Below are 14,001 nucleotides of genomic sequence, written 5' to 3'. Positions count from 1 at the left end.
CAATACAACCGCTAGCTGTGATCGTCAATCAATGGGGTCTGACTATGACCTTCCTTTTTATTCTGTTATGTTTAGTACCTGTTCACGCGCCAGGACGCCCCTTCGCTGGGGCAGCTGTGCGCGATATAAAAATTAATAACATAACATAACATAACATACTGTAAACACTAAAGTGTCCTCAGGATACTTTCTAGCACCCATTGTTTCTAAATGAGTTATTACTTCAATTTTTCTACAATATCTCTTAGGGGATCAAAAACAATTGCTGTTTTAATCAGTATTGTACCTGTCCAGTAGTCCTTGGGGGCGGTGTTTTTTTTTAATGAGACGTGAATAAAGTTATTTAGTTTTTGTTAAATAAGACTCTCGGCATTTAATGGAAGCCTTATGGGTATGACGAAGCAAGAAAAAAGTTAATACTAATGACAATACCAACCAAAATACTAAAATAACTTTAGGATTAATACAAAACATAAACATTGGAAGAGTCATAATAACAATTCAATTGACCTCAATACTTGTATTACATATACTACAAATAATGCGTTTTAACCAAAAAACTGCCTTCAGAGAGAAGTCGTTTGTTTATATAATTCATCCTGCTCTAGCTCATAAAATGGTTCATTTAAAGCCAATGAAAATAACGCTGCATTAAAACTGTAAGAGGAGTCGATCTGGCGTCCTATGCGGCCTTGTTCGTGCTTATGTAAAACTATCTAAATAAAAAAACAAAAACGATTTCAGTAAATGTTGTTGGATGGCAATGTGCCAGGCGTGCTCTGCCAAGAAAGCAACTCAGCGTGGTACTGAGGAGCTATCACCTGAGGCGTGACCTTGACAGTGAGTGTCCGGGCTGAAGTGCAGTTGACGGGTCTTTAACACTAACCTGGATGCAAACGAGGCACCCCACTAAATGGAGCAGGAAGACGGCCAATCAGAGCTCTGACAGCCCAGGGTGCCGGAAGAAGGCGGAGCCGCTGAAGGGAAAGCCATGAGCTTTTCCCGGGGGCGACCGAACCCACAGAGCTGGACAGAGGGAGGTCAGGACTACCGACTACGGGCATCGAAAATCTTCGACCTGGCAGCTGCCACAGATGGGAGGAAAGCACGCCAATTAATATACACTCAGCATTTGCACTCGCAACTTCTACAGGCCCTGCCTAAACTGTATTTTAAAAAAAAATAATTTAAGAGAACATTTTGCATCTTCAGTTTATTTTACTCCTCGAACGGTGCACCTTCCTCCTAGTTCCCGCAGCCTGCTACCACTTACTCTCTGGCCCTTGAAAATGGGTTCACATTCTTGAAGTGTCTTATGCTTCACCTGGGCCTCCATACAACATTCCGGAAAGAGTTTGAATCTTCGCGCAGCTTCGGTGAGCGCTCATCTTTTTATGCAAAAAGCCGGCCCAAGAGTCCGAATCACAGAGACCCATTCCGGAGGGGCCGAGAAGGTTGGTTGGTGCTGCCGGGGCCATGGAGGAACGGTCCTTGGCTGAAAATGTACACCTGGACTCGTCAGATAGGATCAAGGCCACGTCCGTCCTATATAAGAAGGTAAGAGGAGAGACCAGTGCGTGATTCAACTGTTCACTTTCCATAACATGTGGGTTGAGTTAGGAATCTTCACCGCTTGGCTATAGATTTATTGATGCACAATGCCAACCTGGCAGCAGGGCACATTCGCGTTTCTAGGTGATGGTGGGGCGAGATAGGAGGGGCCCGTTGCTTAGCAGGTCCAGGTGGTGCAGGTGTGCTTGCGGGCGGTATATCCGCCTGAGCGTGTCTTTTTCGGTGTGTACATTGCTTGCGTTGCCTGTCCATGCTCTGTGCAGATGTGCGCGCGCTTTATGTAGGGGTCCCTAGTATTTTCTAAATCACGCCAGGCTGTACCTGGAATGTTCACATGGAGGGTTTGGCTGCGTTTGCACAGCTGCCTCGCATGGACACACAGCTGCACAGGGAATTTAAGTCACAACGTGGCTACCAAAACTAAGACCCCATACCTCCCTCACACACGCGTTGTTTTGCATACAGGACCCCCTAGAGCACTATGCAGGTGCCACGATGTGCGCAGTAAAATGTATGCCGGGATCTCCATGAAAACAATCGCCACAAGTCTCACTAGATTGAATTAAAAAGCACCCGACTTTCCGACCAAGGCTCAGCCATTAAGAATGTTGTCTGCACAGATAGGGATGGGTGGTTGGCCTCCACCTCTTACGTAGGAGCTTGAACCATGTTTTGTGCGAGTTGCCATTTATGGCGCACTTAAAAAATGCTGTAAAGGGGCAGAATGTTGCGGCGTTTGGTCTGGGTATGAACCATGGGCGACTTAGGGATCCAGGGAAGTATTGTTTCACCGACAGCGCTGCGAGGCCCCCGCCTTGTCAATGCAGCGCGCTATAAATCTCTGTTATTAAATACATGGCACCCTGACCTGCGCAGGCAGCGTGTTAGCATGTGTCGGACAGTCGAGCTTGGAGGAGAAGGGGCTGCGCTGGCAGAGGGGAGTGGGGGGAGAGGGGGGTTCTGTGTGTAGAGACGGAGCCGCTTTCGGATGTTTGGCGGTGACGTTCTTGAAGAGCAGGACAGGGGGGTGTATTGGCATTGACCCCAAACGCTGCCGTTATCCCAGGCCGTATGAGGAGCAGTGGCCAGCACGCAAACTATTCATAGTGCAGCTGGTGTAGTGGCACCGGGGCCTCGGGGTTTTTAGGTGCCCACAAGCTTTACGTTGTCATTTACTTCCCAACCAATCAGAGAAATTAATGCGTCTCACGCTTCGCCACTGGTGACACGAACCGCGAGGGAACCCTGCAAAACCGAGGAGGGACCACAGAACCACCAACAGCTGACATTTATAAACAGGCACCAGGGCTGATTTGGGGTAGTTGACACGTGCCGATTCCAAAACCAATACGAGCGCATCACCGTGCATCCGCTCACGTTTTTTATAGGAAGGGTGGAGAAACTGCCGCGTAACTGTCCTAGCGGATTTTGCGGCGGCGCGAGCAGTGCATGAGATGTTTAAAGGTTTAGCAGGGGTGGTGCACCTGGAGCTGTGCACGGGCTGTTGCCAGTAGGCACTGGCAGCCACTACTGCGGCTCCAAACGAACTTCGATGAAGATGCAATTCACCCTCTGAAAGTCTGGAAGCTGATGATTAGCTCTAACATGGGGCCTAGCATGCCACTGCCTGGGTGACGTGTAGGTACTGTATCAAAGCCAGCAGTGCCAACACGTGCCCTCCTACATCCAGATAATGGCAGGGGTGGCGAGGCAGAGCTGCTTCCGCCATGTACCCTGCGTGAAGGGCCGGTATGCCAGGTTCTCCTTCTGGAATCCCCACCCCATACACACACACATACACGTATATCCTCATTGCATTCTACACACGCTTGAACCACTATGGACATTCCTGTTTCTTTCTGTCCAGCTGCCGTCTTGTAAAATCGCACAGGATACGCTCATTTTTTTAGGCCCTGTCGAATTTGTCGTCACTGTAGCGTAATCCCGAGGTATGGCTGCCACTCACTCTGAATATAGCGCTAAACAAATTCTTACTCTAAATCATCGGTACTTGCATACACTTTCCAGGGGGTCAAAAGGGGCTGGAAGTAAAGGGCGTAAAGTTGGTGTACGGGAAGCGAAGTATGTACAACAAGTGGCTGAACTGAATCGCACATGGTGGAACCAGAAGACATGGGACGATTCCCAGCTAGCTTCCTCACTTGACCAAATAGTGTAATCCTGGGCATTTGGTTTTGTTTCAATTTCCCTCCATTTTCTTCATTATTACATATAAGAGGACCTCGAAATACATGGCTTTGTTTGGATCTCATCACCAATGGCATTGTTTTCTGGGTGGGAGGGGAAGAGCATGACTGTTTCTAAATCCATGTTTTAAAACTATCACTTTGAAAAAAATACTTGCATGCACTGATAAAATCTGTTTTACGAAGGTGAAACGATTTTGCAGCTTAATGAAACACTTTTTGAATTTTGAAGAGACTATTATAACTGTAGCTTTTCTGTCTTTAAAACTGCAAATGTTCCTAAAGTTAAGGGGTGCAGAATACCCTAGTAAATTCCTTCCTTTAACTGCAATCAACATTTAAATAAGTACTTGCTGCATATTACATTTTTTTATGTTTTTGCTGTGTCTAATAAACAGCAGTCTAGTGCTGCATGCGCCCCCCCCCCCCACCCACACACACTTTAAATGCAACTATACTGTTTTTAAGACAGCCTCCTCGTGTTTGGCCTTCTTCTAAAAATTAGGGGTGTGCGAAATTCATGTAAGTTGTTTCAGGTTAATTACGCAGTACGTGAAATGCAAATCTAACAGTCTCAGCCATGGAGTGCGGGGAGGTGCTGTGTTGCCCCAGAAAGTGGTAGAAAGGCCACTGATGATGATCTTATTTTTTCTAGTCTGTCAAGCCTCTGATAGAGAAGAAGCGGAGAGCGCGAATAAACGCCAGCCTGGACCAATTGAAGGGGCTCTTGCAAGATGAGGATGGCCCACAGGTACGTGAGGGCTCCCTTGGGTGTGGCGCAGCGGCCAGGGCACACGACTCTGGAACACATGGGCTCACAGGTCGATCCTCGGCACCAGTGGCAAGATAGCCTAGCACCATGTGACTGGGCAATATCTTGCTTAATCTTCCCGACTGCCCCCAGCGCCTTGACACCCTCGGGTAGTTTGTGCTTTACAAATGCTGGTATTATTAATACATCAAAATGGCCCCTTTAGCATCAGCTGGAGAGCTCACATGACACGAGAATGCCTTAGCTGGTGGCAGCATTCATGGGATGACCAGCGCTGCTGAGCTGTAGTATATACACACTCACAATACAGAAGTGCATGAACGATGACATCGCACATGTAGGAGGGACTTTGAGTGTTTCATGAACCAGCAAGGATTACAACATTCAAATGCACCGTAACATGCCTTTTGAGTAGTTTACTTTTTTGAGTCAGTCAATGACAAACAAAAATCGCTTTTAGATTTGAAGGGGATACATAGAGCGACATTTTAGGTGTGGGAGAAGAGACACACATAAATCCTACGCTATTTCTGAGTGGGGCAGGCTAGTTAGGAATCTTCCATTCCTTTGCCATCTCCCCGTTTTTTAGGGCTCGCCTGCTGATGCGCTTGCACATAGCTGGCGAAGCTCTATAGTGGCTTATCCAGAGTTTAACCACTGGCGATTCCATGCAGTGCATGTGCGCTTTTTAGGTCATTGCGCAAGCGCAAGCCCTAAAAAGCGCGCGCACAATGCCACCAGCCGCCTGCCTGCCTGTCTCGCATTACCACATCAAAGGCAGCCCAGCCTCCCTCCCACAAGCTTCTCAGCGTGCGCTCTGCATTTCTCCTCCCAGCACATTTCTCGTCCCCTAATTATTCCCGGCCGGCCGTACTTTCAGTTTCACGGCCGCCAGGCCGTGTCTCCTTTTATGCTCTCTGATGCTGACACATCAGTTGCATCATCGCTTCTCATTTACATTTTTTTTTAGCATGTTGTACAGCATCTAGCTCCTGTATGACGTGGTACATGTAACATGGCCTTCTGGCAATGGTGGCAGCATTGCTTGTTTATTTAGCCTGTCGCTTAGCCATCTCACACAAACACACACGCAGCCTTTCCCTGTTTGCTTCCTGGCATCCCTGCTTCCGCCTGCTACTTAAAAAAAAGCCTCTGTCTCTCACCCCCAAGTCTTCGCTGCACTTATTCACAACTGGCGGCGGAACTAGCCTTCCATCTCGGAGTCAGTTTTGTTAAGATACACTTTTTTCATCTCTTCCCTGTGACCGCCCACTTTACTAAACGTTTAATACTGGAGGTGTCTGCATTTCACTTCCGTGCTCCAAATGCATCAGCGCACATTTACTTAAAAAAACATGCAGCCCCTCGCATCCGGAGTCTCTCTTCTGGGGCCCCTTCCTTCCAGCCCTCACAACATCCCCACACCACTCATACCTTATCTCCTTCATCGGGCCATACATTTTCACAGGCTGCCCATTTGCTTTGCTCTCACGTCCTCTCTCCCTCTGTCCGTGTGTTACAAATGCATGTTATTTAAAATGCAGAGTACGTTTTCATTTTTAATTTACCCGAGAGGATTCCTACAGCCCTTTTTATTTAAAACCTTTAAAACTTTTTTTGCAACATTTTTTCTCTCCTTCTAGAGTCCCCTCCTCCTACTTCTAAAGATACCCCTTTATTTTCATTTTTTTCTCTGCGTAATCTCTATTTTCATTCATGCTTGTTTTAATGGCCTACACCCAGTGACTGCAACACTTTTAATGTTGGGCCAGGCTCCATATTTTCCCAAGTTTACTGACAAGGTGGCCTCTGTTTACAGTAGATGCTTGGCCACAGTTACTTCCAACACTTTGCACTGGCACTTCTTGGGTTGCCTTGTCCTACAGCTAAATTCGAACTGTTCTGAACTAGAGTCTCATAATTTTCACAATTTTGCAGTAAAACGATCAAAGAGGTACTAACTTAATTTCAACATCATTATTGAAGTGCAGTTTATCTTGTCTTCCTCAGTACTTCGTACATCTCTCTAGAGATGTGGCCTAACGACCAGAGCTGCCATCTAAGTCACGTAAATACAAAACATGTTTCATTACAAATGCTATAGGTGTCACATTCGCGAAAGTTATAACTATTGGCATTGTAAATGACAAAGCTATCAATTTAGCTATTTTAAAAACCAACACATAAATAAAATATTTGTCATTTACAAGACCATTAGCTCCAACTTTTCTAATGCGAGACCTATTGCATTTCCAATGCTTGTTCATTTTCCTCCCATCTGTGGTGGTTTCCACCTTTCTTTCCTTCCCCGTCACTGTTCTGTTTTTTCAAAGCTTTGCCTATATTTCGATTTCAGAGTCACACAGTCTCCAAACTGGAGAAAGCCGACGTATTGGAGTTGGCAGTGAAACATTTACAGCGCCTGAAGAGATCCGGAGCAGGTGCGTGATTCCCTTCCTCGTGGCTGGTTATAATTAGACTGTACTTGGCCCTGGTGTATTGTTCCGGGTCACCGCCAGGGCGCGCGAGCACTCCTCCAGACAGCGCATGCGTGGGATTATAGTTTCTTCCTTTTTACTACATAGACCAAAGGGTTTGGGTCGGACTCCTACAGGGGCACAACAGTTTAAGCAAAACATTCTTTTTTTACCTGCACATGAGCAAAACGGGGCTCATGGCTTTTCAGAGGAGATGAAATATAGAAATTTCTCAATTTTGGACGTGACAGTATATAGTCAAAATCTTCCTAATTTCAAATGATATGCTGTAGCCATAGCCATACCATGGTGATGATTTGTTCACTCATCTCTGAGAAAGACCGAGGGTCCTACTAAATGTTAGGGTTTACTGACTCTTTGATGCCCTAGGCGCTTTCACTTTCCATAGCTTGCAGAGTGACACAATGAAAAAATACCTGAAAACTTATAATGACTAATACCAATGGATACTGTGTAATTAATTCCACCTTCTTATGAGGCAAAGTTTTGCTTAGCCTAGTTAGCCTGAGAACCTAGGAGTGGCCATTGAACTGTGTGGATTTATTATATATATAAGGAAGGCAATGGGATTACATGAGATATGCTATTTCAAATGAAAATGCTCTTAACCATAACAGTTCTCTCAGTTATCGCAATGCAAAATGTCCCATCAATCAACTAAAGACATAAAAACATTGCCTTCAATGAAAAATAAGAACTGCACGTTCGTCAGCTCTATTTCCGAAATGCTCCTGACATAGAGTGTAATGCATAGATTGCTCCTGAGAGGGCCTTTTCAATGAACCATGTGCTGGTAACATATCCTCCCTTTTTTATGTGAAACTCAGACTTTACAGTCATTAAGACACATGGGGGTCCTCAGACAGTATAACTGCAAGCTCCCACAGCTGGTTGGGAGGCTTTGAGAACTCACTCCCAGCATGTGATGCTATGCCATCAGTACTTACATTCATGGCTTCTGTGGGCCCCACCGACTCATTACTGGAACCCGGGCCCTTGCCCAAGCAATTTCTATGACTAGAGCATCAAAACAATACAGAAAAACACAGAAAGAGGTGCCCAGGAAACAGATGCACACATTTTGAAATATTTTATTCAATTCACAAACAAAAATGTAAAAAAATAAAATATTCAATTTTAATGAGAAGTTTGGAGCTTTTCAAAATGTGGTTTTATTTCTAAAAGATGAAGAGATATGTTATTCTCTCTGTATGTAACTTTATATATACTTTAATAACTGCTAACACTACTTAATTTTCTAAACAGTTGCAGACCCACAAAGTAGGAGTTGAGGACATCAAGTAAAGAACTGCTGCTCTATGGCAATTAAGTGGCCACAGTCAATGGCATCACACTAAGCAGAATGGCCATAATACTGATCACTCTTCGAGATTTTGTCCAGAGAGCTCAAGTTCTTGAATAATTTCATATCAGATGGCTTCAGGGCCTTGGATTCACAGGCTGCCATTTTTAGTGCACCAGCACCACATGTGCCCAAGAAGCTCCTTGCACTGTACATGGATGAGGCTGTCAGATACACATTATAGGGGCCATGTGCTACCCATACAGCTCTTCATCCACACAATCATTTGAGGCTGTTGAGGTACAGTGCACAGGGACTTTGCAGAGGAATGAAGTGGTTTAGACTGTATGTTAAATTGAGGTCAGGCTTACCAGCACTTAGGGCCCAATTACGATGAGTGTCGGAAAGCCTCTGAATGCAGGTCGGAGGCTTTCTGAGCCTCATCGCGGTTTCATTTTCAACTGCCCCATTACAATGCAGGTGGTCGAAACTGAAACCAGCCTGTCATTCCGTCAGCCAGTTGTAGACCGGCACGTTGGGATTTCGATGTTGGTTTCTGACAGGCTTTTCATGATGGACTTTCCGGCATGGAAAGCCTGTCCGAAACCGACATTTGGTGCCCCTAGCAGGGCCCCCATCACCCTGTGGCCTTGGGTTGGGGGCCGGCCACACAGTGCAGGGATTGACATAGACTCCCATTTCTCTATGGAAGATTGTGCTACAGCCAGTAAATGGCTGCAGCACAAGCTACCATATGGAAATGGGAGTTTGCAATTTGAAAGGGTTGTATGGTGACAGTTGGGTGGCAATGTGAAAGGGTGGCCCCAATGTAGTGATATCTGAGGAAGAATAGTTTGAGAAGCTTGAAGAGTGATGAGGAGTTAGAGAAAAAAAGAAAGAGGTTGGTCAAAGAGTGGCCTCAAGACAGTGGCAGTTTGAATAGTTATGGTGTTGTCAAGGATGAGTTAACAGACTAAACGTAGGGACTGAACACAGGAGAAAAATTCCACTGGCTTCCTTCCCCGAATAAATTAAGGACAGTGTTAGTTGCTTTGGCACACCATGTGCGATCGCATTGTAATTAGATATGTGGAACCGCCGACCATTGGTCAGGCTGTTCCAATACCGATACAGCGTCAGGCGGACACAAGTCCACGCAAAATCGTAATACGGCCTTCATCTTTTAGGGTAAATCGCATTAGTATTAGTCGTTTCATTGAATGCCTTAGGATGAAATGGAAAAGGCTTGAATGACCATTTCAAATGTCCCCCTGTGCCCTCACTGCAACATGCCTATCTTGGGAACCCTCTCTAGCAGGAGGTGTCTGAAGTGTGCGCTGCTCTGTCATAGTCCCCATGAATATTGGTGTAGCAAAGGTGTCATTGCCCTACTACAAGCAAAGAAACTAGACCTCTCTGCCCCTGTTTGTGTAGAATGATTATGATAATTGGACTGCGATGTGCCCATCATGTTCTAGGAGCCTGGTGATGACTGCACCTGCTTTACCAGTCATAGATACACCGCTGCCTAGAAACAGCAATAAGTGTTAAGTCATACTGGCTAGGGTAGTGGTAGCAGGTTCTGCATGTTGATGTAAATGGTACATTATTTGGGCTACCCACGCAGTGCTTTCAGTGTTCAAAGATAATATTGTGTACAGGATTCTTTCAGATGATGCAAAATAAAGGGAAATTAAGGGATTGATAGGAAAAGAGAACTGTAGGGAAAACAACGAAAAAGAAATAAATAAAATGAGAGGTAGATTGGTAAATAAGTACTGCAAATACTACATGCAAGACATCTGATCACAACATCTGTAAACTAACTAAAATTATTTTTGCTTTCTCTCAGGCATCACTGATTCCATCATGGACTTCTCCGCAGGCTACAGCCATTGCCAGAGCACCGTCTCCAGCTACCTCAGTTCTGTAAACGCATTAAACCCCAATGTACAATCCCAGCTCCTGCAGCACATTGATCCGACAATGCGAAAAACACTTTCTCTTTCCCATCATGATCCTAAGATGGGAAAGAGTGGAGAGCTGCAACTGGCAGCACCTCAGATTTGGCAACCTCAGGAAGTAATGGCTTCACTTCATCATATGAAGGTCCCCGAGGCCTTTGTAAATATGGACTGTGGTCTTTTGTCACCGGAGCAGTGTGTACCTTCTCCACAGATGTGGTCGCAGCCTTCATGCACCTTTCCGATGATACCAGTACCAGAGACATTTCCTGCAAGTTCACCAGGTCCAGCTAAAGCTTCCGGCAACAGCACACATAATTTCCTGCCAAGTCGTTTGACCACTCCGTCTTTGCCAACGCCAGGGGACACTAAGAGACAATATGTTCCTTATGTGGGGGCACTGAATGCATCATATCCTGCACCATACCACGCCCAGCCGATGTCCACAGCTAGTGAGTTCAGCTGCTCCCTGGGATATTCCTTCGAGTCACCAGTGCACCAAGGCCACCAAACCCCTTCTCATTTTCAACCTGCCAGTCTTTTCGAGTTCCCTCAGGCACAGGTATCCCCTGTGGACCATCCTGAGATTTGGAGACCATGGTAGATTTTCACTCCAAAGACATTGACCAGGGTTTGCCTCAGATTAGGAAGAGTTTTTACAAAGCCTGTTTTGGTGCATTTAGCAGACAAAGGTAGTTCTGTGGGTGGACGTGCTATGTGGCTGGTCCACAGTCTAGTGTTTCACCAGACCTTTTGGCTGAGCAACGATGTATTGTGCATTTATGAACTCCTGAGAAATACCTCTTATGGGAGAGGGCTGCCACTTCTGGACCTCTGTAGCACCTTAAAAGAGAAACTCCTTGTCTGTTGGTCTTCCAGCTCGTACTCTTCACGTATGAACCTTCAATCAATCCCCACTAATTATTAAGCAAAGGAAATCCAATAGTCCCACTGAAGTTGTGTCAAGGAAAGAACAATTAGATTATTTCATCGACAGAGATTCACACTTTTTGGTTGTTTGTTAGGTGGAGAAGGAATATAGTTGCAGATATTCTAGGAGTTTCTTACTTAACGTCTTTCGAAAATGTAATATTGAAGGATGGAGAATGATGGGGGCTGAAAGGGACCCGTAATATGCGAAGGACAAAAAGCCCTACAATTTTATCATTGTTTTACCAGTATCCACGAACTGGCCAATATATTAAGATAATTACAACTGTGTCAATAATGAATTACTTACCTTGTAGGTTTAGTGCCTATCTATTGTCATTCTACTTAGCACATGTGACAGTTTTACGTATGTCATCCAAAATAAAATGAACTACGTCAACATTTGCAAGCCGTAAACATATTTATTCATACTGTGCTGTAAGCATATGCGTATCATGCCTGTGAAGTGCCATATCAATATCCAGGCATTAACTTCTCAGCTCAACCTACTGAACCCCATTAATGGAGCGTATCTAATGGATATTGTTTTTAATGTGTATTTTGTACTAATTCAATAGATTCAGAAGGATCTCCAACATATAACTGTGCCTTTCTCATAAACTCGAGTTTGCAGCACTAATTAGCTGAATGAACGTGATCGTGAGATGGGGCAGGTCGTGATGCTTTCGAACAGACATGCTGAATTTTTTATACATAGGTCATTTTAAGCTTCTCCCGTTTGCCCTAAAAAGGTGTTTTTTTAGGATGCTTTGAATAAGGGTGAAAATGAAGACACTCCTCAATCCATTGGCAGAGATGTCCAGTAACGATGTGGCACAAAAAGGCCGAAGAACAGGAATGTAGACATGACTTCTCCACTTAAGAGTTTGTGTGTTTGCAATACCTGATGATCCTTTTTGTGAAGGTGTGTACCGCACAGTGCATGGTTCCAGTTGATGTCAATGGGGAGTTGCGCGTGCATTCATTTGCAGAACATGATAAGAAAAGTTACCGTAGTCCTGTGCTGTAAGCGTTTCTGCTTGTGTGAGTGTGTTTGAGGCTCATTGAATACATTTTGGGAAAGTACTAGTAGTATGCAGCATTTGCTCTGATGTTTCAAAGATTCAGGTCATATATGGCTATGAAAATGTATTTAAATGTTTCTTTTTTTTGTTACCATTTATTGCAAAATATATAACATATGAATCAATGTCAGAAAGTATATAATTGAACAAAAAGTGGTTTAGTGTTTTTTTTTGTTCTAATATTTTATTACATTAGAAAGAGCATATAAATAGTTAAATACAATAGAAAGCAATACACGGACAATATAGCAATACAAGATTCAATGTCAAAACTGTTATATATGGCTCCTGCCTAACCATATAAATATCATGTTTCAAAAACAAGAATATAGAGGAACCATATTAAAAAGTCAGATGTATCACTTGATAAAAATTTAATCAAAAGTAAGAAAAGGAAAGAGAAAAAAGAGAAAGAAAAGGAAGATAAGAGAAGAAAGAGAAAGAGAAGAACGTAGAGTGAAGAGTGAAGAATGAATAGAAAAGAGAAGAGAGAGAGAGTCCCCTGCTACAAAAGATAGAGAAAAAGAAATTAAGTAGATGACACAAAGGGAAATTGCTCTACCAAACCTTTCGAGGCCAAGTCCACATAACTATCCAGTGTTCTCCATACCCCATTAGAAATGGAGGGAGAGAGATGATTCACCTCCACAGAGGTATGAGCCCCACGGAGAAAAGAGACCCAAGCCCACCATGTATGATAGGATACAGAACCAAATGATTTCCACTCCGTAAGAATAATCTTCACTGCAATTGTCAACAATAAATCTAATAATTGCATATCCATAGAATCTAACGATAATGGCGATGGTGCAGCCCATGGACCTAACAAGATTAGAGGTAATGAGAGTTGAAACTGAATATTAAAAATTAGCATGAGATGTTTATCAACCAATTCCCAAAAAGATTGAAGTAAAGAACATTCAAAAAACATATGCTGATAGGTACCAGCAGTTAAATTACAACTCCAACAAAGATCATTATCTTTAAGATTAAGAGAGTGCAAGCGTACCGGAGTCCAATGCAACAAATTAAGAGAAAATAATTTAGACTGATTTAGAGATGGAGCAATCTTAGAACGAAGAGAAAGACTCCCAATAAGTTGCCAAGTGTCTTGGGAGATATGTTTGATAAGATCATGGTCAAAATGGTGTAACCATTTCTGTTGTGTAACAGTCATAAAGAGGCGGTGTGGAAGATGGAAATGTATAAATCTTAGAAGCCATATGGCCTGATTTATACCACATTGTAGGAAGGTAGATCCCTGACTATGGTTGCCCCCAACTTTTTGCCTGGTGTTTTGCTGGTTTTCTGACTTAGTTGACCTGGGGCCCTGCTATTCAGGACCCCCAGGCCTACTGCTCTCTCTGTAAAATGGATTCCATGTACCTTAGGTACATATCTCATTGGATACTGAGTCACCTTATCAGTCCCTGTACAGTGTACCTTAGGTACCCAGGGCATAGGTGCACCCAGGGCCTACCAGGGGCTGCAGCATGTATTATGCCACCCCTGGCTGGCCATCCAAATCTGACACAACTGGCTGCACGACAGCTGGGGCAAGGTGGTGTACTCACCCCTTGCTTTAGATATAGTATACCTATATCTAACCCTAAAATGGACACACAGATCTCCTATCAGTCACTCCTACGGCAGGCCTTAACAATCCTGAA

The 14,001-nt window shown here is 44.2% G+C and overlaps 1 protein-coding gene across 1 annotated transcript; it reads left to right on the top strand.

The window, feature by feature from the left end:
* Positions 1 to 775: 775 nt before the first annotated feature.
* On the top strand, positions 776 to 11,648 carry LOC144827445 (uncharacterized). Its single transcript, XM_078685752.1, has 4 exons — positions 776 to 1,557; positions 4,435 to 4,530; positions 6,908 to 6,992; positions 10,205 to 11,648. The coding sequence occupies exons 1-4, from the start codon at positions 1,477 to 1,479 to the stop codon at positions 10,918 to 10,920; spliced, it is 978 nt and encodes a 325-aa protein (XP_078541878.1). The 5' UTR covers positions 776 to 1,476; the 3' UTR covers positions 10,921 to 11,648.
* Positions 11,649 to 14,001: the final 2,353 nt, after the last annotated feature.

Source organism: Lissotriton helveticus, chromosome 4_1, assembly GCF_964261635.1.
Source record: "Lissotriton helveticus chromosome 4_1, aLisHel1.1, whole genome shotgun sequence".
Taxonomy (NCBI): domain Eukaryota; kingdom Metazoa; phylum Chordata; class Amphibia; order Caudata; family Salamandridae; genus Lissotriton; species Lissotriton helveticus.
Note: the sequence above shows the minus strand (reverse complement) of the source record. Positions and strands in the feature narration are given on the sequence as shown.